We start from the raw sequence: 24,656 nt of genomic DNA on the forward strand, positions 1-24,656 counted from the left end.
TTTTTGATAGTCCGAGGATTCCGTGAGTTTATTGTGTTTAAGCTTGTTTTTTGAGGTGTTTATCGTGTGGGCTGGACCCGGTTTATGTTTGTTGGTTATCTGGGTTGTTTATTAGGCTATTTTCGGTTGTTGAGAGGGACCTTTGCCCAGTCCACTGGTCTATTGATATGCAGTGTTCAGCGCTCATTGACCAATGGAGATTAATGAAGTCATGATATAATCGAAGTTTCAAGGTCATTCAATGAAAGTGCTATCGCTATTTGTTCCTCTATTCAACGCCAGGCCATCGCCATAAATGTTCAACATGTTACACCTGTCCCATCCTTTGCTTTTGTTCCTCACAGATATCCAATTTTACCAACCTTCCCCATACAATATCACCAACTATCTCATGACTTAGTTCCTAGGCTCAACAATCATGGGCCCAGCACCATGAGACTTCTCCTTACTCTCCCTCTCCTCCAGAGAACTTCCATCCTCCTCATCATCCGCCTTCTTGCTCTTCCTAAACAACCTCATGAACCTACCCCAACCCCTCGCCATGCAGTTATAAGCCCACACAAAAGGTGGCGCAAAGAAAAACACAACCTTTGCAAACCACTCATCAGGGAATATCCTAACCAGCACACCCCACGGCAGACTAAACGCCGCAATAAGGATAGAAATCGCCCACTGCACACCATTCAGACCATCAGTGTCAATGTCAAACACACGGCCTCCTATGAAGATGATTCCGATCTGGAGACCGATCATGATGGCGTTGATGAGGATGAAGAACAGGTTGCGGTGGATGCCGACGAAAACGTTGAACTTGTTGTCGAGACGGCGGCAGTTGAGCTCGTTGAAGATCTGCATCCACACGAACATGTTGAAGATTATGGTGTCGAGTTGGAGCTTTTCGGCGGCGATGGAGGTGTTGTAACCGAGGATGGAGTCACCGGCGAAGTAGAGAACCAGGACGACGACGACTTGGAAGATGGACTGGCCGATGATCATCTTCCACATCTGGGTTTGTTAGTGGCGAAGGCGAAAGGGAGGTGAGAGTTGACTTACGTTCATGGTGATGAGTGGGGCGGACTTGGGTTGGGGAGGTCGGTCGAGGATAGAGTCTGTGGGAGGGTCGGTGGCTAAGGCGAGGGCAGCCATGGTGTCCATGATAAGGTTGATCTGCAGAGGTTAGTAACACGAAGACGTCCTAAGATGATTATGACTTACCCAGAGAAGTTGGACTGCCTTGAGAATAGGCTCCATCTTATCGTCATACATCGATGTGACGAAAGACAACAGAACGGCGGTGATGTTGACGGTGATTTGGAACTTTACAAGTTAGCAAGAATTCAACTTAATCGCTGGAAAGTGAAAACATACCTGTAAGAACTTCTGCACCGCATCATTGACAGCACGCCCCCACTTCAGCGCAGTAATGATGGAAGCAAAGTTATCATCCATAAGGATAATCTCAGACGCCTCCTTCGCAACCTCTGTCCCCGAAATACCCATAGAGAATCCGATATCCGCGGCCTTAAGAGCAGGTGCATCGTTAGTACCATCGCCAGTCACAGCGACTGTTTCGCCCAAGACCTTGAGACGCGTAACAAGAATACGCTTGTCGTCAGGTGAAGAACGGGCCAGGACTTGAAGACGGGGGATAACTTTGTCAAGCTCTTCCTCGGAAAGCTTGCGGAAGTCAGGACCTTCCATGACGATGCCGTCGGTGAAGATACCGCACTCTGTGGCGATAGCTCGTGCTGTGACGAGGTTATCACCCGTAACCATGCGAGTAACGACGCCAGCGCGTCTGGCATTCTGCACAGCTTGAGGGACACCTTCTCGAACAGGATCTTGAATACCGACGATACCAAGAAGCGTCAAATCACCAAGATTCTCAAGATCAGGCATCTCCTCAAAATCCTTGTACACCAACCCAATAGTACGAAGCGACTTCCTCGCAAAGGCCATGATCGCATCATCAGCCGCCTTGCGATCCAAAGCCTCAACAGCACCAGTCGCCGGGTTAACCTCAGTAGAGCAGAAGCTAACCATGATCTCCGAAGCACCCTTGATGAGAACCCTGTATCCAGCCTGGACCTTAATCACGGCCAGCATGTACTTCTTGACGGAGTTGAAGGGCTCGATGAGGACGATTTGTTCGTTCGCTCGTGCTTCGGAGAGGGACTGCATTCCGAGATGGTCTTTGGCGAGTTGGAGCAGCGCGGTTTCGGTCTTGGAGCCGATGAAGGGGGCGTCGCCTTCGTTGGTGCCCTCGAAGGCGGTGGAGTTTATGGCGACGGATTGTGTGATGAGTTTGCGGGTTGAGGGGGAGAGGGTTGTTGCCCAGGTGGGGATGTCGGATGTGAAGGTCGAGGAACCGAAACGGCCGGCGGTGACCGTCATTTTATTCGTGGTCTAAGATGTTAGAAGACGGCATTGTGCTGGGAGAGTGTTACGTACCAAGGTTCCTGTCTTGTCGGAGCAAATGCAAGTCGCGTTACCCATGGTCTCACACGCTCTGAGGACACGAACGAGGTTGTTCTCCTTCAAGAGACGTGTCGTCGCAAAGGCAAGCGCAAGAGTGACAGCCAGAGGCAAACCCTCAGGAACAGCGACAGCAATGATGGCAATAGCCACGACGAGAAGATCAACAAAAGTAGAAGCCTTCTCCTCAGCTGGTCTATCATCACCAGGAAGAGAAGCACAGAAGCGGAAGAGCAGAATGAAGAACATGAGGAGTGAAGCACCACCACCAAGCTTGGCAATAGCGACGGCAAGACCTTCGAGTTTCTTCTGGAGAGGTGTAGACTCAATGTCTGTTCGGACAGACATCATGATCTTGCCGAAGCTGCTGTTGACACCGACGGAGGTAACAACAAAGGTACCCATGCCCTCAAGGACACGAGATCCAGAGATGATGAAAGGATCAGGCTCCTTAGTGCGCATAGGGTCGTCGACGAAGCACTTCGCACCAGGCGTCTTCTTCAAGGCGTCAGACTCGCCAGTGACAGTCGACTCGTCGCATTTGACGTTGTGGCCATCGATGAAGATACCATCGGCAGGGATCAAATCACCAGGCTCAAGGTTCAAAACATCGCCAACAACGACATCAGCGACATTGACAAGCATTGACTTGCCAGATCTGACAACCTTGACCTCACGATCATCCTTCTTGGTGTTGAGCTTCACAAACGCCTTTTCTTTCTGCCAATCGTTATGCGAAGCAACAACCACAACGATGAGAACAGCGCCTAGAATCGCAACGCCTTCAACCCAATCAACGGGCGTAGGATCGCCAGGCTGATGCTTTACACCAAAAGTCTCATATAAACCAAGTGCAAGAGAAATAGTACCGGCAACAGTCAACATGATCAGCACCGCTTCCTGGAACGTAATCCATGCCAATCGCCAAATAGACTTTGGTTTCTTGGCTGGAAGCTGATTGCGACCAAAGACTTTGATACGCGGACAGTTCTGGTTATTCAGCTCATCGACGCTGAGACCAGCTTTCAGATCAACATTGAGACTGCGCGCCAAGCCCGGCAGCCCGCCGAGCCCCTTGAGGACATCGAGGGACTTGGGGTCGAGCAATTGGTTCAAGACCTCAGGGCTATGATTGAAGGGATTGTTGGGATCGTGAGGGAAGCGCTTCTCGTTGCCAGCATCGAGATATTGGGGAATTTCAGCGGTGTTGATGCTAGGAACAACGGTGGTGTCGCCGGCGGATGATATGGTGCCTACTTCGCTGATGGAGCGCTGGCGAGGATCCAGTAGGGCTTTGGGGTCAAGATGGCCAGACATTGTAGCGGCCCTTGGCAGAATAGATATAGTAGAGGAATGATGTGAGCTCCAAACCAGTGAGCTGCGACGGGTGAGTCATGGTGCTTGAGGCCGTGGGGTTTTTTTCACTTTATATCTAATGTGCATCACCTAGCTAACATCATTTTCCGTGTACACTTAAAAAGCTTAGTTTGAGAAGATACAGGGGGAGCTGTTGTCGGTTACCAACAAGAGGTGTACAGTCCCACCAATTAATCAACTCTAAAAGATCTGATAAACGAAACATTGGCTTATATCATCGGACAACGGAAGTCCGAGGTCTCAATGGAGCTAAGATCTGCAGGGGAGCTCTTTTCACCAGCCAATGATACCCAGTAAAAGCTGAGGGCGGTGGGTTATGTAATCGGAGACGGAAATGAATAGCTTGAGCTCTGACCATAGCTTGATCTTGTTTCTGCTGCATCTGCACTGCCTCCATCGATGATACCGCCCAATCAAGCTTATTTAGTGACGGGTATGTGTTGTAATTATCAGACCCCCCCCGCAATATCACAACATCTCGCTTGTCGTTGTCATTACGTGAAGCAATTCCAGCGCTGATCCGATCGTACCCAGGACCAAGGTTTACGCTTAGGTTTAGGTTACAGCACTTTATGCTACCCTGTACCTTGGGAGGCCTGTTTTGACAGATCGAGATTTTGGGATTGGGATGAAACGTCGACTTGTCTGGATGCTTCAAGCTTGTTCTGTCCTTTTCAACCACCTTTGTCTCTCAATTGCACTTTGAAGGGACACGCGCAGTAGATGTTCCCCTCTCAGGCCTCAGCGGTAAATGCGCCAGAGACAATCACTAACGATTTGATCTTGATCCCTGTCTCGCTAACACTATTCAGCAGATCCACGTGCCAACTGTACCGCTTACACTAGGTCTCTAGCACCAACACATCACATTTCACTGCATTACACATGCATTTTCTGCCCCACGGAAACCCGCCTCTCCGTCAATCTCTCCCCATCTCACTTCCGTCTCTCCGATTACACTTGCATTGCATCCCCCCTCGCAATGCCTCCCCGACGAGCCTGCGACACATGCTATAAGCGAAAGGTACAGTAAAAACATGTTTTGTTTCCCTCCATGACATCAGACCATTATAATAACACTCTGTTATAGATTCAATGCCTGATCAAAACGCAGGGTGATCCGTGTGACTGGTGCGACAGCCAGGGGCTCACATGCACCTTTGATAGAGTGATCCAGAAGGACCCAAACAAAAGGTAAGCTTGTTTTTTTTTGACTGCTGTGACTGCCAAGGGGTGAACCGTTCCATTGGGTGCTTCAGACTGACGCTTTTAGAACTACTTCCGATGTCGTCCAGGAACTATCACGTCGCGTGGAAACGCTCGAGGAGGCGCTTCAAACAGCTTTGACGAATAGCACAAACATGTCCATTGGAGGCCCCTCACCATGGTCTGAACCAACAAGTCTTCGTTTCGCTTCGTCCCCAGTTACTCGTCAGCCGGTGATAAGTCCGATTGGTGTATCGCCAACAATACGCTCCAAGACCGTTTACAAATTATGTCGCTGCCACATCGGGACAAACTGGTATTTCAAGGGAATAGGCATTCTCTCAGATCGCGGCTGGCAGTGGATCTCAGACGGTGCAGGGGAGCGCGTATTTCTCGAGAATTTCGACATTTTCGGCAATCCTGCGCCGCCGCTTGGCCCTGTTTCATTTTCTGAAACGGCGAGGGTTCTGCCCCCTAGGGCTATCTGCGCGCATGTCGTTGAGTTATTTTTCAAGTCTAAAACAGCTGTTATCTTTCCGTTTCTGGAGCGGGGCCTCTTTGAGGGGACACTGAGCAGGGCCTTTGATGAGGGGGTTGGTGATTTGGGGAGGAGTGCGCCTGCTGAGGCTTGTCTTTGGGCTATGATTGCTCTTATTGTGAGGACGACTGATGCTCAGCAGTTGGGATTTTCTTTTGAGCCGAGGGATTGTGTGAATGAGGCCTCGAGGTTGTTGGGGATTGTGAGTGGTATCACTAGCTTGGACAGCCTGCAGGGAACTCTTCTTCTGGTGAGTGACAAGAACCGTCAAGATCGTGAATGAGGCTGACGAAATCAGTGGGCAAGTCAAAAGACCAGAGGACAATGCCGTGAAGCAGCAGTCAGTTTTGCCAGCGCCTGTCGCATGGTATGTGATCTCGGCGGTCATTTCCCTCCGTCACGACCGGCAATCTTCCCCCAACACATCCCAACATTCGACGACCAAACAAGGCTTCACATCCGGAGATTATTCTGGATCTGCTATTGCTACGACAAGGACATGTCTTTGCGAACAGATAAACCACCACTACTAAATTCAGATCACTGCGATATGAGTGATGCCGAAGATCAGACACTATGGTATCATACTCTTCCGCGAGATACAAATCTCGCGAGAATCAAGGAAAACGCAAGCAACATTCTATGTTCTCCACGAGCCTTCAAGTACACGGAGGGTGAACTCCTCGCACATGTTCGACAGCTTGACGATGAGCTTGAAGAATGGCGCTTATCAATCAGTTCAAGCTATCGACCGCGGTTATCCATCTCATCAGATTTGGTGTTCGGAGTCCCTGCATCTCTGAGTGTGAGAGATCGGATGAAGGAGAGGACATATTTCATAAACCTGCAGCTCGATTACCTCTTCACCATCATCAACATCCACACCCTAGTTCGAAAATGTGGCGATTTCGAGGAGAATCTTCCAGATGATCTCCATAGCGTAGTTGAATCCAGCGCTGATCTTTCCATCGAGGCGAGTCGTTCCATCTTCCGAATCCTGGACCAAATAGTGGAACTCTGGGAAGAAGACGCGTTGTGGATGGTATCGCACTATGCGCCTATGGCTGCGATGCCACTTTTCATGAACATTCTTATTCACCCGCTTGGTTCTTCGGCGGATGATGATCTGCATATCTTATCGTCGATAAGCAAAATCACACGGAAAATTCCTTCTGATAGGCTTCCGATGGAGGAGATTGAGCATATTCAGGAAATTAGTGAGTTTGTTATGGAGCTTGTGCGATTAAGTCACAGTGCGGCTTGGAAGGTCAAACGGGGAGAGAGAGAGCCTGATCTTGATATCATTCATACATAGCAGCACAAATGAAGAATACGGGATTGAATTTTTACTCGATTCTTAGCTGGCAGTTGGGAGGATTGTTACACGAGCTAGTGTACATCCTTCATTTCGCTACTGATATCAAGCACAAGCCATTACGTTTCAGATTGTAAGTCATATATTCTTGAGATACTATCCGTGATTGTACCATCGGCCAGTTCTTGCCAAGGCCCCAATACTGCATATGTGGATTTTACTGATGATTGACCGGATGGTTCCAGCTTGGCAATAATGAATGGGGTCTAGCAATGTGTCAGCCTCCGAACAAAGCGTATCTAATGAGACCACTTACTCAACACTTATCTTCACCGAACAGGGACCTACTCCTCACCCATAAGATGCGATAAATCCCGAGGACACTTCCGTCCACTGCAAATCCACTCCCCAGCAACCTTCTTACAAGAACACTGCCTCTTCTCCAATCCCATTTCCTCAGCGGGGAGACTTCTCGGACACTTGGGACCACCGCACAGCCACTCATCTCCAACCTTGTGGCACGAACACTGTCTCTTCTCAAGCTTGTTCTCCTCGGGAAGATCGCGGGGACACTTGGGCCCGCCGCAGAGCCACTCGTCGCCGATCTTGTGGCATGAGCACTGGCGGGGGACGAGATCGCGCTTGACTTTGTCGTAGCACTTTGTGCCGGTGCAGATCCAGTCGTCGCCGACTTTCTTGCAGACGCAGGCGCGGGCTTGGATGTCGCTTGGTGAGGAGGGGGCGGCGACGGTGAGGGTTGCGAAGAGGGCGACTGCGAGGGGGAGGAACTTCATTTTGGCGGTTGATGAGTTGTGAGAAGAGAAGATATTCGTTATTGGTTTGTTTGATGGGTTTGAGTTGAGAGGAACTGATACTCAAAGGCTAGAGTCTTGATCTTTTATACTTGAATCTTCATGATCAACACAACGATATCTCCACCTCCACAGTGAACGCGATAGCCCGATCAAAAGATCCTAGCAAGATACATCCAAAATAAGCTCCCTCAACACATTTTCGGAAGTCGGTCCATCGATAAGTCTGGCACTTTTGCTCCTCGTGCTCCTTTCGCCTAGGATCTAGACCCAAAGTGGAAGGTGAAGCAACGTCAACCCGCCTCTGCATTCACTGTTACCATAACATTGGCTCTGCATTTTCTCGTAACCATGGTATTGGAGATGCTCAGCGTCGTATCTGATTAGTATCGACTGATCGAGACTAAGTTGGGGGCCGAACGTGAGGTTATTCACGATGGTGTTAGTGGCGGGTTTGATTCTAGGCTGATGGGATTTATGTTGCCAAGGAATCCTTCGGCGGGAAGAGAATTGGGACTAAACGAAAACTACAGAAGTTCTTCTGCTGACCAAGACTTTTGTCTGAATCAATTGAGAAGGTAGTATTTGCATCTGACACAATCAATTCTGGATATCAGCTACGGGGGCGATTTGATCACCAGCGGCAAAGAAGTTCGGGACATGAAGCAATACTCTCTCTCTCAGTCTAAGTAATAAACCATCTGTCAATTCAGCAAGATTACGCCCGAGAGGTGATTGGCAACGCACATAACAGTACCTAGAAATCTATAGACAAAGCTGCTTTAGAGGTTGAATGATGCTTAAATATCATAAGCTTAAGGTATCAATCAAATGATACAACTAAAAACAAGCTTGATACGCATCTCTATCTACGCGCACGATCCGCATCGTAATCCAACCTGCCATACCAAATACGGAAAAGGGTCGATTCGGAAACGCACAACAGTTCCCGCTGACTGACAGGGTTCACAGTCGCGATTGGCTGGCAGGCGACACAGAACGGGCCTTCGGGCCAATACTGATGATCCTGCAGATTGAGAGACAGGGCTTATATCTGTGATACCTTGGAGTCGGCCGCTGCTGTACTGAGTAATGCCGATATCTTTAGATCAGATGACCCTTATGCCATGTTGATGGCAATTGGTTCTGGTACAATTAGAAGGCAATGTTATCAATGAGATGCATGTTTCTTGAGCATTGGAAATGAATACGGCAACTTTGATATCTTGCGATACAACGGTGGGGTCGCATGCGATCTACCAGATTATATATTCCAATTATTCTATAACGCTGTTGTCTATGTATCCAAAAACTCCGTATTCTCATCACAGCTGGCCACTAGTCGTGAAAGCATCTCCACTGCTCGTATCAATCTCGACGTAGGAGTTTTCTGGTATCGCCATGCCAAAAGAGTACTGCGAGTAAGAGTCGTCACCAGCTTGGACACCAACAGTGGGGTGGTCAACAGCATAAGTGCGATAGTACACGAATCTCACCAACCCAGGATGATCTTTATACAAGCTAACGGTGAAGTGAACTGTGTCTGTAGAACCATCATCGCGTAGCGCACCCATGGTGTACTCAACAGTGAATGTCTGCCCCCTAGACGTCTGATAAACCTCGTACGAGATGCCTGAGTTGCAGACATCGGACATCATATACATATACTCAATCCAGTATGGAAAGATAGCCACCGATGGGTAGTATGTAGTAAACGGCAGCTCGTAGTTACCCTCGTAGAAGTTGTCTGGGGCTACGAGGGTTAACATGCCGATTGTACTAACATAGACTGTGCTTGAGAGGTGGCCATATATGCCGACTGGGAAAGGGAGGTTAACGGTGTCGTATTCGTCCATGTGGAAATCTCCTGAGGTGAATAGAGGTGTTGGGTCTGCGAGGACGGTGGTTGGAGGAGGACAGCCAGTGGTGGTGGTGCCCGCTGCGGTAGTTGTCTCGGAAGTGGTGGTAGTGATCTCATCACTCGTTGTAGTACTCTGTTCAGCCGTTGTTGTGCTTTCTTTAGCTCTTGTAGTACTTTCTATAGAAGTTGTAGTGCTGCCCTCCACAGTAGCAGTGGTAGTAGTCGTTTCATCAGTTGTTGTACTGGTCTCCTTTGATAAAGTAACAGTGGCGGTAGTGCAGTCACCAGAAGTTGTTGTGCCCAGTCCAGATGTTTGAATGCTGGCTTTTGCTGAAGTTGCTTCAGTGGTAGTGCTGTCCTCGGATGATGTAGTTCTGCCTCCAGATGACGTTGTGACGGTTGTTGTAGGGATGTCCCCAGATGTTGCAGTACTGTCTTCTGATGTTTTGATAGCAGAAGTACTATCCTTGGTCGTTGTAGTGCTATCTTCCGATGAAGTCGTGCCAGGTGAAGCACCACTCTCAGATGTAGTCGCGATAGTAGTCGTAGTGTCTTGATCACTGCTCGTTTTGTCTCCAGACGTTGTTGTAGCAGTACCTTCGGACGAAGTCGTAATAGCAATGATACTTTCACTGGTTGCGGTAGTGTCGCTACTGGAGGCTGAGGTAGTATCATCTGTTGCTTGGGCTGTTGTACTGCCTTCTGAAGAAGATGTGATGCTATCAGTGGTTGTTGAGCTCTCATTAGTTGTCGTCGTGGTGTCCACAGATACAGATGTAGCGGTGTCCTTGGCCGTGATTGTTGTACTATCCACGGATGTTTGTGCTGTGCTCTCCTCGACAATAATTGTTGAACCATCTGTAGGCGATGTTTCAGTTAAGGTAGTGGTTGCACCAACTGCACTACTAGTAGTTTCAGTCCCGGCTGTTGTCTTTGCGGTAGTTGCGGTGGTGTCGATAGTAGTTGAAGTTTCAGTGACTGCCCCAGCCTCCGTTGTATCGGTGGTGGTAGTGCTTCCAGCTGTCGATGGGACAGCGATACTCGTAGTATCATCAGCCATGGAAGTACTAACTTCAGGTACAGCCGTAGCCTCAGTGGCGAGGGTACTTGTACCAATCGCATTTGAAGAAATTCCAATCTCTGTAGATGACTTCGCACTGGTAGTGACTGTATCGATGGCAACCGTAGTGGTTGTAACAGCACCAGTGACACTTGTCTCCGCGGTATTAGCAGTCTCACTCTGGGCCAACGCTGTCTCCAAGACAGTTGTTTCAGAGCCTGTTGAGGACGACGTCGGGATAGATGTTATAGAATTTGAAGCAGTAGTCAAGACAGTAGAGCCTAATCGCAGTCAGTAAGACCTTTTACCTGACAATGAAGTTATTTCCAGTGGCTTGGCACTAGCTCAGCCAACTCAATATTGGCTTGAACTTACTGGCACGCGAGGTGACCGGTTTACACGGGCTTGCGACAACCGAATGCGCCACCAACAAGCCCAAAGCCACTGACGAAATTCCTTTGAAATGCATGGTGTTTAACGAGAGACTTGTAAAGACCGAGAGAGAGAGAGAGAGAGAGAGAGAGGTATGAAGCACCACCCTAAAAGCAGATGAGAAAGGAAAAGAAAACAAAAAATGGGAACGAGAAGCATCTTCGTAGCCGAAGCCTTCGTACTCCGTACTCTCGCCCGTATTTCTCAGCTCATGATTATTTTCTTTAATGAAAATCGATAGTCTGTTCAATAGTGTAGGACTAGCGGGTTTAAACTGTCAGAAGCGAGGAAGCAATCTTAAAAGTTAAGCGAGAGACAAGCTTAAATTTTGACACAGTCGAAGTTAGTACGTTGATACCTGCAATAGAAAGAATAATATATACTAGATTCATCTGCTTAATTACAATTGCAAAAAATAACAACCGCCCCTAAATCCAACCGAGCCTCAAGCATCATTCAGTGCCGCGAGACGACGGCCAGTATAGAGAGTGGATCTTGCCGAGCCCCTGGCTAAAACATGCTGGGATCAGGCCGTTGGCCTTGTGGCTACAGGGATTGTTAGGCGAATATTGTAAGGGTCCAAGGGCTTTGGAAATTCCGACGATACCGAAGGGGACCTCGGAGTAGGAAGAGTCACGGCAAAGAACTTGGTTCCAACGTGTCCTAAACTATTAGAAATATTCGTAGCAGACCCAAGTTGTTAAGTAACCAAAAGTTGAGCTCTTCCGCTTTCCTTATCCTGATCTGGGTTGGGATTTGGTTAAGAGAGTTAGGTGCCTGAGACATAAATAATAAATTGAGACTCCTTAATTTTTGAACTTCCTAGGAGGCTGTGACGTCTTTGAAACCGCATCGATTAGATATCTCTAAGTCGAGATCTCAACCTAGATTTCTCGATGGCACTTTTACACAAGCGCCGGACATGCGAAAAGATGGCGTTAATAAGTCAAGATGTACATTGGGCTCATTTTTAACGCCCGCAATGTCGGGTTCATGAGTACCTAGGAATTGAGCCTCCCTGTTAGATGCAGAAAAGAAGGTTATATGTTAAGCTATTATGTATATAATATAATACAGTATGCAACAAGTCCAGCTGAGAATTAAGCGCCAAGAGGTACTTTTACTGCGCGTACATCATGGCCTGTAGATCTCTGTGACCCCTGGCTTAGCCTAGGGTTACTGCTCACTAGACAGTAGTGCGCTTGTGCCTAAGGCATTACTACCCCGGGGTCACATCCAGCATTTGGTCTTGTTCCTTTCCCTTCATCTCATACTTTGCCCGGCGTCGACAGAATTGGGAACCTAGAGGGGCGCCCAGAGCAAGGTGGTGGAGAGTCTCATTTCGAGCTCATCATGCACCATTTCTGTGTTCTCTGTAGGGTCATCCTTGTGCCATGCCGATCTTCGCTACCAGGTAACCCTCCTAAGCGACTCGATTGGAAGCAAGAAATCCGCGCAGGTTAGTGCAAGCTCTTGCTCCGGTCGTTCCGGATGCTTATTCGATCACAGTCACGTCTCATGGAGGATTGTCACCAGTGACCCTCACCGGTGTCGGCTATTCCGATGGAAGTGCTCTTTTGGCTAGCAGCGATCATGGTACATCTTATATGAGCCCGGAACATGAATTGGCATGGCACTACTTGAACTATTCACCACCGACTAGGATATGGACATTTGCTTTTCATGAAGCCTGCTGGCAGCTATTACAACAAAAGGTTGCCTTGTCCAAAGATAGCCAGGCAGAGCCGCAACGTGTCGCAGAACTTTTATTCCGGCTGCTCAACTGTCTGCCATATGACCGCTTCAAAGTTCCTTACACAAACCATGACTTTGGCGGTGCCCTCAGATTCTGGAAGTCACCGTTGATTCTGCCAGAGTCCTGGAACTTTCTCCTGGCCGACCCTACCACGCTCGCTCTTGGGTCTGTGACCCAGGCAACCAAAGATGTTTCCGAACTGCCTCATACCACATCTAACTTTCAGGTTTCTGAGGATATACTTGCAAGGCTCTCGCCTGAAATTGTGCATTTGGTAATCGCCATGCTGGATTCAACAGACCTTTGCAACTTGCGACTTTCATCAAAGTTTGTATCGAGGATGGCCAGCCCTGACCATCTCCCGCAGGACTTCTGGAAAAGCCGCTTTTCAGCTGACAGAGAGATGGGCTTCTTTCCGTTCGATCACGAGCTTTGCCTACAGTCAGACTCCAAGCTCAATTGGCGAAGGCTTTACTTTGACTTGAAGTATAATTTACGCGACGAGTCGGAAACTGGCCACATGCGCAATCGCCGCCGGATTTGGCTATGCCTCGATGTTGTGGCAAGATCGTTGATGCCACTTCTTAACCAGGATTTGTGTCTTCAAGACCGCCAAAGCGTGGAGCAGGATGTGATTTCACAACGATACGAGCTTGGGCAATTTGTACGGACCCCGATAATAGAAGATGCTCATAATTATCTTCCCAGTGAGATGGGTGCACGATCTTTTGGATTTCAATACATCGTCTTGCGACCACAAAACGCGGACATCGGCTCAAGGATATCCCTGTCACGCATATTGTTCGACGGGGATTATTACATTTCTGGCATCAGGCTCTCCGAGCCTAGCGAATCCAACAGTTTTAAAGAGGTTTCTCGTGTTGGTTACATCATACCTCAGACAGAAACTCATGTACCTCTCGGCCCCAACCATCGCATGACCGGGCTGCGGGTCGCTGCCTCTGCAAGCGGTATAGTTGGTCTTAGTTTTCGCATCGACAACGGGACTGGTGCTATTGCTTGGAAAAGCATAGGCACTGTTACTGATCCTCCTGGCGGTGTTGGTGTAGCAATTTTGGAGCCAAAAATTGATTCCCAGTTGTGTGGAGCAGTAATCGGTGTCGATGTAAGTTTGAGACTCTTCTCCAACCTAGTATCAGGTTAATGAGACATTCAGGCATGCAAAATTGTATCACTCCAGGTCCTTGAAGAAGGAATTCAAAGCACAGACATGCAAGTTGCTGCAACGAAAGTGCCAGGTACGCTGTCTGGGCTCTGGCATCCCAACGAGCCAGACACCTCCGTGTCTGGAGTCATTCATCCCTCTACACTCAAAGATCAGCAGACAGTCGCCCCGCCATATTTTTTGAATATGGACTTTGGGGGCCCTGGAGGAGCCTTTATTTCGCGTCTCAGTCGAATCACTGCTTTACACGATGACCAGCACGGATCCTTCAGAGGGTTTACCTTTTCCTATATAGATGGCCGTACCAAGAGTTACGGTACGAGGATGGTCATAAGTACTGTAGGCGATCGGTCTGCTTGTATTGAGCAATCGTTTTCTATAGATGGACCAGGGGGCGAGAGAATTGTTTCACTGGAAGTCGCGCCGGACGCGTCCTCAGATAATGAGAACATCAGTATCATTAAGGTATAGTCTCTAACAATTTTCAACAGCTAACTATGGAACGAAAGCTAATCTACCTGTCGCATATCATAGCTAATGACCAGCCATGACCGGACTTTGGAATTCCGAAGGACGTGTTTATCCTCGGTCGACGAAGTCGCGCATTCATGGCAAACAATTATCCCGCCTACCAGGATGCCCATTTCCGCAATACTCGCCAGAGTTCAGGTAGGCAGCACTTTTGGTTTGAGCCTTTTCCTATCCGCATGACTGATCAGCCAACAACCATTATAGCTGCGTTCAGGGGTCCTACAGTCACTAGGTGTGCAGTATGAGACTCATTTGGCTGCTAATCCCTCGAAAGTGCCCATAATAATTACCAGTGCGGAACACAGTGATGTGCATAGTTCCCAAATGGATGAAGGGACTGTGGAAAAGGCACCTAGTTCTCTTCGGCGCTCTGAGGGCTGCTTTACTTCAGTCATGCTAACCGGAGTACGGCGCATAGGTGTGTCAAAAGGGCTACCAGGACGAACACGGGGGTCTGATCATGTTGCCGGACTCTGCTTCGAGTTCTGGGGCTCACCACATCCTGTTTACATTGGCCAGTGGTATTGTGAAGTTGGCTACCTTTCTCTGAAGAAAGGCGAAAGGATATGCCAATTCACCTTCTGGCAAGAGCAAGAATCTTTGCCTGGTAACACTTCCAGAGAGAATGGAGGGAGAATCACTGGAATCAAGATCAATAAAACAGGGCTTGGACAGAGGGACATGGAGATTGTCCTTGGCGACAAACAAGAGATGCTCCCTTACTCGTTTACAGAGAATCCCTATGAGCGACTGGTAAGGACACCACGGTCAAGAAAAACGTCGGAGTCGATGCTAACATTCTAGAAGATGGGCCTAGCCTGGATGTTCAATCGCGAGTGCGATTATACTTATGTTCTCACAGAACCGTCAGAGCACTTCCCCCGGACTTCTCTGACCTTGGACAGCATGATGCACATGTGGCCAAACAGTCGCGCACCAGACAAACTGACTTGGCAGGTTGAGGACGAACAAGGCAAATTATGCACAGCCTCGCGAATTCATACTATCTTTTGCCCCAGCTCTGGAAAGCTCTCTGGCTTCATCTTCGAATACGGTACTGGCCAGATATCCAGGACTGCAGGAACCGCAGATGGTGTCAAAGCTTCTCTCAGTCTTGACAGCGAGGAATGGATAACCGGCATGGATTTACAACTTTGGAAAGAGAAAAGTGAAGTAGTGGTAAGCAGGTCACGTTTATTCAGTCTGATATTCAAGGATTCTTACGAGCCGTTAGTTCTATACAAGCACCGGCAGAGTAAACTCCCTGTCGCCTTCTGGTCTGTCCGACCAACCACGACAAAAGGACCCAGCAGATTACCAAATCTTCGAATTCAACAATCTTGAAAGTAACAGGAAAGTTTCACGGGAGAGCTTAGATGAGAGTTCCGAGTTCAGTGGCGAGTGCGTTGGAATATGGGTGGCGATGAAATGGTGGCCTCAATATGCAAAGATCGTCGAAGCCGCTGGCCCTATCACTATTTCAGAAGGCGAGGGTCGACAGTAAGGCAACAAGTCCGGCATTGGAACTGTTTTTAGCGTAGGTGTTTGGCCCAATTTGCGAAAGCAAGCTAGGGACCTTAATTTCGTATTTACATTTGCTATAGAATTCCTTGAATCGAGGAGGGCTAAAGAAGATATCTTAATATTCTTACTACTTCCCTTAACTTGATACTAATATCTAATACTTAAAACTCTACTAGAATTGCCTTTCTTTAATTATTACTAATAAAGATTTTTACTATTATATTTTAATTATTTAAATATAGCTAATTTATATCAAATAGCTTAGTTTTACTATTACTTTACTTTTATTTTCTTTTATTAATTTTATTATTTAATTTAACAAGTTTCTTTATATCTTTCTATTTTCTTTTTTATTATTATTTAAAAGTATTAGTTATTTAAGTCTTTAATAATTTTTTTTTTAATTAACTAAAAATACTAAAAAGAAAATATATATTTTAAATATTAATTTAAAATTTAGTTAATTATGAAAGGGATAGTATGTATTGCATTACTTAGGATAGTAATATAGCTATATTATAGTAATCCCAGTTACAGCCAGCAATGAATTGCTTTCCGTTCTTCTCGTATTGTACTAAATAACTGCAGTGCCGTTGATTGTTCGCAAAGCCAACGTTCGTGTATGGTTAGCTTAGCATCAGCCGCACGCCAGTCTCCTGCACCACCCTCCTCCAATGACTCGTCCCCTTCCCTCCTCCCGGCCCCCTCTTCCAGACCTCTCTCAGAACATCGATCCCACTTCTCACGCTTGCCAACCTATACCCCTCGACCTTCCTATACCACCCCCTAAACCTATCCTGCAGACCCTTCTCGAAGGCCTCACTCCCCGCTATAAACGCCGGCCAGTACAAAGGGGCAGAGAGGATGCTGTTCTCCGACTTGATGGCCTCAATGGCTTCTATAGAGGATAGGACGAGGAGGATGTGGGTACGGAGGTAGTTGTGGTGCAGGTGGCGGATGTGTTGTGCAAAGTAGATTATGAGGGCGGAGTGGAAGGCGAGGGTGGTCTTTTGGATAATGAGTGCGCTGGGAGTTGTGTCTGAGTCGGAGGTAGAGGATGAGACAGGTTCCCAGTCGATGATGTCGGATTCGAGCTGGTCGCATTGGTCGGAAAAGTCATTCGATGGGCTGTTCGGTTGTTGTTGGCGGGACGTGGTGACTTGGTCGATGAGCTCGGTCGTTCGCGCAAGGAGGATGAGAAGGGCCTGAGGAACACCGTAGACGCATTCATACTCGCCTACTTGCTGGGCCTTTGGGGCAGTGACGTGGTTCAGCACTGACTTGGATTTCCCCGGACCTACGCCTTCATCTTCGACTTTGTCCAGTAGACTGACGGATAGGGCGGTGCCAAAGTCGGCCTCGGGAGAGGGTGGAGATCCGTCGTTGTAGTCACAAGAGTTCCTGCAGGCCGTACTGTCATAGATGACGCGAAGGTAGAAGTATATGCGGTGAAGGGAGCGAGCTTTGGAGGAATACGTGGACTTGGTGGCTTTGACGTGGTTCATGAAGCGGAAGGCGCCGTCTAGATGGATGCCACAGGTGCTCGTATCTCCAGACATGACCTGTGCCCCCCCTTGAAATCAGTATATGTGACAACATGATCCAGGTCATCCAGCGCGCAAAGGCAACTCACATTGATGGTGATTTGCGACAGCATCGTAGCCAACAGTTCCTTATACTTGGGCCTGGATTGCGGCGTCGACCTTTCTACCGTTTCTTTCAACAACTTGATCGCCCTACCCCTAAACGTCACCGCATCCTCCTCCCACCTATCCCCTTCCCTCTCACACCCTCTCTCGCGGTTATCATTCGCCAGGTAGAACGCGCTGATGCTCAGCAGCGCGTTCCGCAACGCCTCTCTGACCTTTGTCGTGGAGCCGTGTAGACTCAGCTGGCCGGCGGATTGTAGGACGCGCGGGAGGTGGATGGTCTTCCATGGTGATTTCTCGTATGAGATGACGCAGAAGAGGTGGACAACGCGGTGGACGTAGTGGTTGAGGAGGAAACGTTCGAGGGTGGGCAGGGGGAGGGGCTCGGGGTTGTGGATGATGGTGTTGGAGGTGTCTTTCCACCAAAGTGCGCGGTCGTCTTGTTGTTGAGGGTACTTGAGGGATGAGGTGTAGTAGTTGAATCTCTCGGGAGGCGCTGTTGTTATTGACGTAGCGGGACTCTCGGGTGGCCGATCTCGAAGAATTACAGCTGTGTTATCTTGAATGCTATCTTCAAGAGTGATGGCTGCGCTCTCTTGATATGACGTGAGACTCACCGAGGCCTCATGAGCATGAAGAAGGGCCCCGAAACCAGTCAGGTTGAATGCAGGGACGGATGCATGTGGAAGATATTCCTCGTGACTTGATTCCGGCTCCCAAGAGTCAGCGAAAGAATTGCTAGATAAAGACGGCGGAGTATCCTCCGGAGGCGGTGCCGTGGCGTAGAACGGCAATGTACCGTCGTCTTGGTAGCCTTGTTCAGTATAGGATGGGTCAAAAACACCGAAGCTGGACAAGAAGAGCTGGCTGTGGTGTGAGTGATCCTTTTTACCCTGGAAGCTGTCGATCTGGCTAAAGATATCATCGAGCTCTGATAGCTGAAGGGTAGATTCTACATTCTCATCTGTGAATCAACGATGGTCAGCCTTGATGCTGAAATGTACTCCGTAGACTAGGTAGGTACCATAGTCGCGTGCACCTGTGAGCACGTACCGCAAATGACAAGACTTCGCTGAAGTCTTTGCTGGCCAGGGCCCAAGTCATCCTCAGATTGCCTACTCCCATCATGGCAATATCCGTGAGATGCAACTTCCAAAGGCATCCATCGCAGCCTGACCTCGTAGCCCTCACAGGAGAGCCGCTTGAGGCTGCACTGCACACACCTCGGCCGGGTCTCGTCGCACTTGACCTTTCGCGCGCGACATGTCCAGCACCCCGCGAAACTCTTGTGACGCCTTTTGCGCAGGGATGCTTGATCCATGGCTCTCGCTCACTGGTTCAGACTGGACAGTCTCTGTGGATGCTGGCGATCAACAGGTGGGGGAACTCGAGAGAGGAAGTTCAAGGCGGTTGGTGTTGGTTATTGCGGAGTAATTGAGGACCGCTGGGGCCCTCCCTACCCAATATGTAGAAACGTGGTGATTAGAGGCTTCTCCGCAATCATTGACTTAGATAAACTACCCTTGTCGTCCAATGTTCTCCAGATTGGGTGCTACATAACGCAGACGCTTATCGTTGGAAGAGGGAATTCTGCGGCCCGAGTCAGGCTTGCGCTGATAAGTTGTGGAGAACATAACGCAGCCCGAAGTCGGGGTGAGCTCCATGCCCCCTACCATTTACTGCACGCATTACGAAGGCGCTAAGCTAGCTACAGTAGGTAGCTAGCCTTAAGCAGCAAATCAAGGAAACTATGTGAACCATACATACATACCTATCTGCTATCTACTTCCCATTACGAGTGGAGGCCTTTGGTCACGATTAGGTAGCTCACATTCTGGAGTTCTGAGATGGTAGACAATGATTTGTCCTTGCTGATTGATATTTTGACTTGCATCGTGGCTCAAACTTTTCTTCCTGCTTCTTCTCTTCATTCCTGAATAGCAAGGACAACGACGATAAGGTTTCCAATCCGCATTACCCCAACTGTACAATACTACAGCTCAAAGAACAACCAAACTCAATCATGGCTGTCAAGAGAATTCCATTATGGCAGCAAAAGGCCGCTGAGGCAAGAGCTCATCGCGATGCCTCTCTAGCCAAGGTCGAGCCGCCGCTGAAGGGTGTACCCGCTGCCGAACAGCTGCCAAAGAACTCTCTGGAGCTGGTGCCTCAGGTCCTCACCCCGCGCGAGATTGAGATCACAGAAGGCTACACTGTCACCGAGCTGCTCCAGATTCTTCGGGAAAGGATTATTTCGGTTGAAGAGGTCGCGCGAGCTTTCTTGAGAAGAGCAGCGCTGGCCCAGGCTACTGTATGTTCTGCCAAATCGAAAGTCTACACAAGAATATTGTAATGGAAGCTGACGACGGGGGGGAACTCCAGACAAACTGCATTACTGAGCTCCTCTGGGATCAAGCTATCGCCCGCGCTAAACACCTAGACTCTATACCCTCTCCCCAAGGTGCCCTCTTTGGCCTGCCTATCTCGACAAAGGAACACCTCGGTATGGTCGGCGAAAATGTTACGTCCAACGCTTCTTTCACTGCCTGGGTCGGCAAGCCCCACGGCTCGAACCTCCTGTTCGACAGCCTGTGGGCCGAGGGCTGCGTCTTCTTCGCCAGGACGACACAGCCGCAGGCAATCATGCATCTGGAGACCGAGAGTAACGTGTACGGAAGGACGGTGCACCCGCTGAACAGGGAGTTGACACCTGGAGGGAGTTCAGGAGGAGAGTCGGCGTTACTGGGTATGAGGGGAAGTTTGTTGGTGAGTGAGCTGACTTTTCCAAGAATCCTCGCCCTTGTATTGCCGTGAGACTGACTTTCTGGAAGGGTATTGGTGGTGATATTGGTGGCAGCATCCGACTCCCTGCTTCCAATACTGGCATCTACGGGTTCAAGTAAGTCGCCTTCCAAATCTGTCTTGTTGAGAAACCCCCACGGCTGATCATCCCCAGACCTTCGACGAAGAGAATCTCAACTTCCGGCCTTCGAGCCGCATACCTGGGCCGTGATACCATCGCTGGCTGCCCTGGCCCCATGACAGTAAGCCGTGACGGCCTCGAGCTCCTTATGCGCGTCGCCCTCGCGGCAAAGCCCTGGCGTGTAGATCCCCTTGTCACCTTTAAAGACTGGACACCCTACAAGTTCACGACCCCACCTAAGGTCGCTGTGCAATGGTGGGATGGCGTGGTGATGCCGCATCCGCCTATAACGAGAGCGCTGAGGGAGGTGGCTGCTGTATGTAGGAGGGCAGGAATGGAGGTTGTGGATTGGAACTGCGAGGGGTTAGATCATGGTAAGGCTTGGGAGATTGTGTCGGCTTTATATTGGCCGGACGGGGGTAAGGAGATGCTTGATATTTTGGAAGAGACAGGAGAGCCGGCGTTGCCACTCACCAAGCATATTCTCCACGAGCAAGCGTCAGCAAAGAACCGAACATGTACTGAGATGATGGAGGTGAGTGATGCAGTTTCCCCGGAGCTTTGGTTGCCCAGCTGTTCACTCGGACTAACATTTCCTTTTCCCGCATAGCTCAACCGCGAGCGAGACTCGTACCGCGCCATGTACTGCAAAGCATGGTCCGCCACGGCAACGCCTACCTCCCGCGAGGTCGACGTGATCCTCTGCCCTCCATCCTTTGGCAGCGCGCCCCCCCACGAGAAATCCCGCTACTGGGGCTACACGTCGCAGTGGAACCTCCTGGACTACCCGGGCGCCGTGTTCCCCGTGACCAAGGTTGACCCTGCCGTCGATGTCAAGGACGAGAGGTATGTGCCCAAGAATGACATAGACCGGTTCGTGTGGGAGATTTACGATGGGGAGAAGATGAAGGGAAGCCCCGTGAATTTGCAGATTGTGGGGAGGAGACAGGAAGAAGAGAAGGTGTTGGCTGCGCTGGAGGAAATTGAGCGTGCTATGGGGCGGAAGTGATGCGAATGGACGAAGGGGGAAAGTATATTGGTAGACTCGGAATTGTTTGATCTGTTTTTTGGTATATTTGAGCCTATTAACATTGCTGTCGATGACTACTCGAACTCTGTATTCACGATGCATCCCTTGTGTCTGACTCGTGCGTAAAGTCTCTCTAGGGTAGGCAGGGCCTCCGATGGCGGGATCAGCATTCATCCTACCATCCAGCGTGCTATCTACAGACCCACCACCCCCAGAAATCAGTCAAGCCCTCGGGCTATTCCGTATCAATCTGATCCAATAAAGCATTCTCCCTAACCAATAAAACCGATTGCATTATCATCACTCCCCCATGCACCCCGGACTCAAGTAGGTATACTGGCGCCGCACCCACGGCCATGCATGGCCCCCTCCAGTCTTTACCAATTGAAATATAGCACCTCTGCTCCTTTTTGCCATTTCCGACAGTACTCTTCGCCAACTCTTACTTCATCCTGTAGACCCGATATACTAGTGCGAAAGCCCCTCATTGCCTTATCCCCGCGATACGGATTGCCTAGGTAGCTGATAGCCACTAACGCAAGATAGAGAGCGATTAGCTAGCGCCCAGATCTTGTGGGGAGTGACTTGCCCTGAGTCTGCATTGCACTCAAGATACGTGGGTGCATGCATACTTTCCTGGATACAGCCTTTCGTAAAGCATATGCCTATCATCTGGCTGATGTTTGGTGTGCTCAAGATTCCATGACTTTATCAGCCACATCAACGTTCACCGCGTAGCCAGTTAACTACATAAACATCCATGAGAGGCCATAATCCTGTCATCTTCACTTGAAGACTGTTCTTGCATCTGGTCTCTCTAGACTCTTTCTCTCTCTCTCTCTCTCAATAACTCACTAACTCATCTCTCTTTTCCTCTTGTACTCTGAGCTAGCAGCTCCCGTCAAGCCTACTCAACAGGCCCGCCACTATGACTGCTGTCTCGGCTGAACACAGCGCCGATGCGACCGGCGATAGACTTCCCCCCGGCACCTTCAGGCTCATCGACACAGATGGCAGCATGAGAGGCCAGCACGCTGACGGCGAGGGCGAGGACGATATCATCCTGGTTCCGCAGCCATCGCTGGATCCTGAAGATCCCCTCAACTGGACTTTCAGGCGCAAGGTCATCCAGACTAGCTGCGTTGTTCTTTACACCATCGTCGTTGCCATCCCTTCGAGTGCCGTCTACTCTATCGTCACGCCTCTCAGGAAGGAAACTGATCTCTCGCTTCAGGACATCAACAATGGAACTGGTATCATGGTCAGAGTCCCCCGATGAAGTCCCTGATGCCACGGAATTCAAACTAACAGATGTGAACAGTTCCTCTTCTACGGCTGGGGTTGTATCTTCTGGCAAGCCATTGCCCTTCAATATGGCAAACGACCCGTCTACCTCTTCTCCCTCCTTGCCACCATCGTCATCCTAGCCACGGCCCCCTTGTGCAAGGAGCCAGGTCCCTACCTCGCCAACCGTATCATTCTCGGCTTCTTTGGCTCCCCCGTTGAATCCCTTTGCGAGATTTCCATCGCCGATATCTGGTTCACCCACCAGCGCGGCAAGTATATGGCCTGGTACGGCTGGTCGCTTGCCCTCTGCGGCAAGCTCGCGCCCATGTTGAGTGGTTTCATCAACGTTGGCATGGGATGGCAGTGGACGCTGTATTGGTGTGCTATTTGGAACGGGATGGGATTCATATACTGCTTTTTCTTGATGGAGGAGACCAATTACGATCGGAAGCATGATCAGCTGCCGCCCCAGCGGGTTGCTGCTGGAAGCCAGACATCTATGCAAGGCGGTGACGGGGAGAAGACGGTGACGCTGGACACGACCTCCTCCGACCGTGGTGAATCTGCTGAGATCCAGTGGCCGCGCAAGACGTACCTCCAGAAGCTCAGCATCAAGGACAAGCCTCGTCCGAACCGCCTGCTCGAAATCATGATCGCGCCGTTCAAGGGCTTCACCTATCCCGCAGTGGTCTACGCTGGGTACGTTACTGCATATACTACAACTCATTATGTCATGAAAGTGAACTAACATGAACTCGCTCTCCAGTCTCATGTATGGAGCAAACAGCCTTGTGTGGCAAGGCTTCCAGAATGCCACCATTGGCACCATCTACACCCTTGAGTACGGCTTCTCAACTGCCGGCGTCGCCGCGGCATACTCTGGTGGTGTCCTCGGTACTATTGTTGGGTGAGTCTTTTACCATGACATCTTTCATCTTCGCTCCTCATCTTCATCAGCGCTAACAGACCTTTGCTCCAGTGGCTACTACTGCGGCAAGATTGGCCCTATGCTTACTGTTCGCTTGGCCCGGCGCAACGGCGGTATCTCCGAGCCTGAGCACACCCTCTACCTATTCATTGCCTCCATCGTCCTCGTTCCCACAGCCATGATCCTCTACGGCCTCGGCGTGACATACAAATGGCACTGGATGGTACTGGTCATCACACAAGTCTTCATGGCCATGAACGCCGCGCTCTGTGTAGCTGGAGCGCTGAACTACGCTATCGGCAGCTATATGGAGCTGTCCGGCTCTATGGTGACGACGTGTGTGTTGATCCGGAACACCATGTCGTTTGCGACCAACTTTGGAGTCACACCGTGGTTGAAGGCGACCAATTACATGGTGGTGTACCTTACGGTGGCTGGTATCGGCTTGGTGTGGAATGCGAGTCTGTTCATCATGGCGAGGTATGGCAAGGCGATGAGGGAGTGGACGGCGCAAAGGTACTGGCGAGATGTTGAGTATGCCAGGGCTAAGGGTATGGGTCACTGAGACTGTCCTCTCTCTGTCAGTAATATGGATGAGCGGTTAGCAGTCTGTATGTTGCTCCCTCTTAGACGTATTGCTTCGGGGCGTTATTCGTGCTGCCGTTAAGTAATGCGCAACTTTCTTTCGCTGAGGCTGTGGGACTTTGGAACAAAGCGTACGTTGTGTTTGAACAGATTATTGCTTGTCAGGTAATATCAAAGCATC

The 24,656-nt window shown here is 49.6% G+C and overlaps 8 protein-coding genes across 8 annotated transcripts; 4 read left to right on the plus strand and 4 right to left on the minus strand.

The window, feature by feature from the left end:
- Positions 1 to 396: 396 nt before the first annotated feature.
- Positions 397 to 3,792, minus strand: J7337_008028 (uncharacterized protein; the record flags this gene model as incomplete). Its single annotated transcript, XM_044825654.1, has 5 exons — positions 397 to 1,005; positions 1,054 to 1,167; positions 1,216 to 1,317; positions 1,369 to 2,406; positions 2,452 to 3,792. 5 exons carry the CDS (start codon positions 3,790 to 3,792, stop codon positions 397 to 399), a joined length of 3,204 nt encoding a protein of 1,067 aa, XP_044678571.1.
- Positions 3,793 to 6,146: 2,354 nt separating this feature from the next.
- J7337_008029 (uncharacterized protein) lies at positions 6,147 to 6,911 on the plus strand (the record flags this gene model as incomplete). Its single annotated transcript, XM_044825655.1, has 1 exon — positions 6,147 to 6,911. The coding sequence occupies one exon, from the start codon at positions 6,147 to 6,149 to the stop codon at positions 6,909 to 6,911; it is 765 nt and encodes a 254-aa protein (XP_044678572.1).
- Positions 6,912 to 7,255: 344 nt separating this feature from the next.
- On the minus strand, positions 7,256 to 7,705 carry J7337_008030 (uncharacterized protein; the record flags this gene model as incomplete). The annotated part of the gene is made up of 1 exon (XM_044825656.1): positions 7,256 to 7,705. One exon carries the CDS (start codon positions 7,703 to 7,705, stop codon positions 7,256 to 7,258), a length of 450 nt encoding a protein of 149 aa, XP_044678573.1.
- Positions 7,706 to 9,048: 1,343 nt separating this feature from the next.
- On the minus strand, positions 9,049 to 11,113 carry J7337_008031 (uncharacterized protein; the record flags this gene model as incomplete). The annotated part of the gene is made up of 2 exons (XM_044825657.1): positions 9,049 to 10,925; positions 11,020 to 11,113. The coding sequence occupies 2 exons, from the start codon at positions 11,111 to 11,113 to the stop codon at positions 9,049 to 9,051; spliced, it is 1,971 nt and encodes a 656-aa protein (XP_044678574.1).
- A 3,829-nt stretch (positions 11,114 to 14,942) lies between these two features.
- Positions 14,943 to 16,053, plus strand: J7337_008032 (uncharacterized protein; the record flags this gene model as incomplete). Its single annotated transcript, XM_044825658.1, has 3 exons — positions 14,943 to 15,302; positions 15,357 to 15,728; positions 15,784 to 16,053. The coding sequence occupies 3 exons, from the start codon at positions 14,943 to 14,945 to the stop codon at positions 16,051 to 16,053; spliced, it is 1,002 nt and encodes a 333-aa protein (XP_044678575.1).
- Positions 16,054 to 16,699: 646 nt separating this feature from the next.
- On the minus strand, positions 16,700 to 18,847 carry J7337_008033 (uncharacterized protein; the record flags this gene model as incomplete). Its single annotated transcript, XM_044825659.1, has 3 exons — positions 16,700 to 17,635; positions 17,707 to 18,660; positions 18,776 to 18,847. 3 exons carry the CDS (start codon positions 18,845 to 18,847, stop codon positions 16,700 to 16,702), a joined length of 1,962 nt encoding a protein of 653 aa, XP_044678576.1.
- Positions 18,848 to 19,745: 898 nt separating this feature from the next.
- J7337_008034 (uncharacterized protein) lies at positions 19,746 to 21,654 on the plus strand (the record flags this gene model as incomplete). Its single annotated transcript, XM_044825660.1, has 5 exons — positions 19,746 to 20,033; positions 20,105 to 20,488; positions 20,554 to 20,621; positions 20,679 to 21,180; positions 21,256 to 21,654. The coding sequence occupies 5 exons, from the start codon at positions 19,746 to 19,748 to the stop codon at positions 21,652 to 21,654; spliced, it is 1,641 nt and encodes a 546-aa protein (XP_044678577.1).
- Positions 21,655 to 22,603: 949 nt separating this feature from the next.
- J7337_008035 (uncharacterized protein) lies at positions 22,604 to 24,455 on the plus strand (the record flags this gene model as incomplete). The annotated part of the gene is made up of 4 exons (XM_044825661.1): positions 22,604 to 22,936; positions 22,997 to 23,661; positions 23,729 to 23,869; positions 23,942 to 24,455. The coding sequence occupies 4 exons, from the start codon at positions 22,604 to 22,606 to the stop codon at positions 24,453 to 24,455; spliced, it is 1,653 nt and encodes a 550-aa protein (XP_044678578.1).
- Between the last annotated feature and the right edge of the window lie 201 nt (positions 24,456 to 24,656).

Source organism: Fusarium musae, chromosome 6, assembly GCF_019915245.1.
Source record: "Fusarium musae strain F31 chromosome 6, whole genome shotgun sequence".
NCBI classification, from domain to species: domain Eukaryota; kingdom Fungi; phylum Ascomycota; class Sordariomycetes; order Hypocreales; family Nectriaceae; genus Fusarium; species Fusarium musae.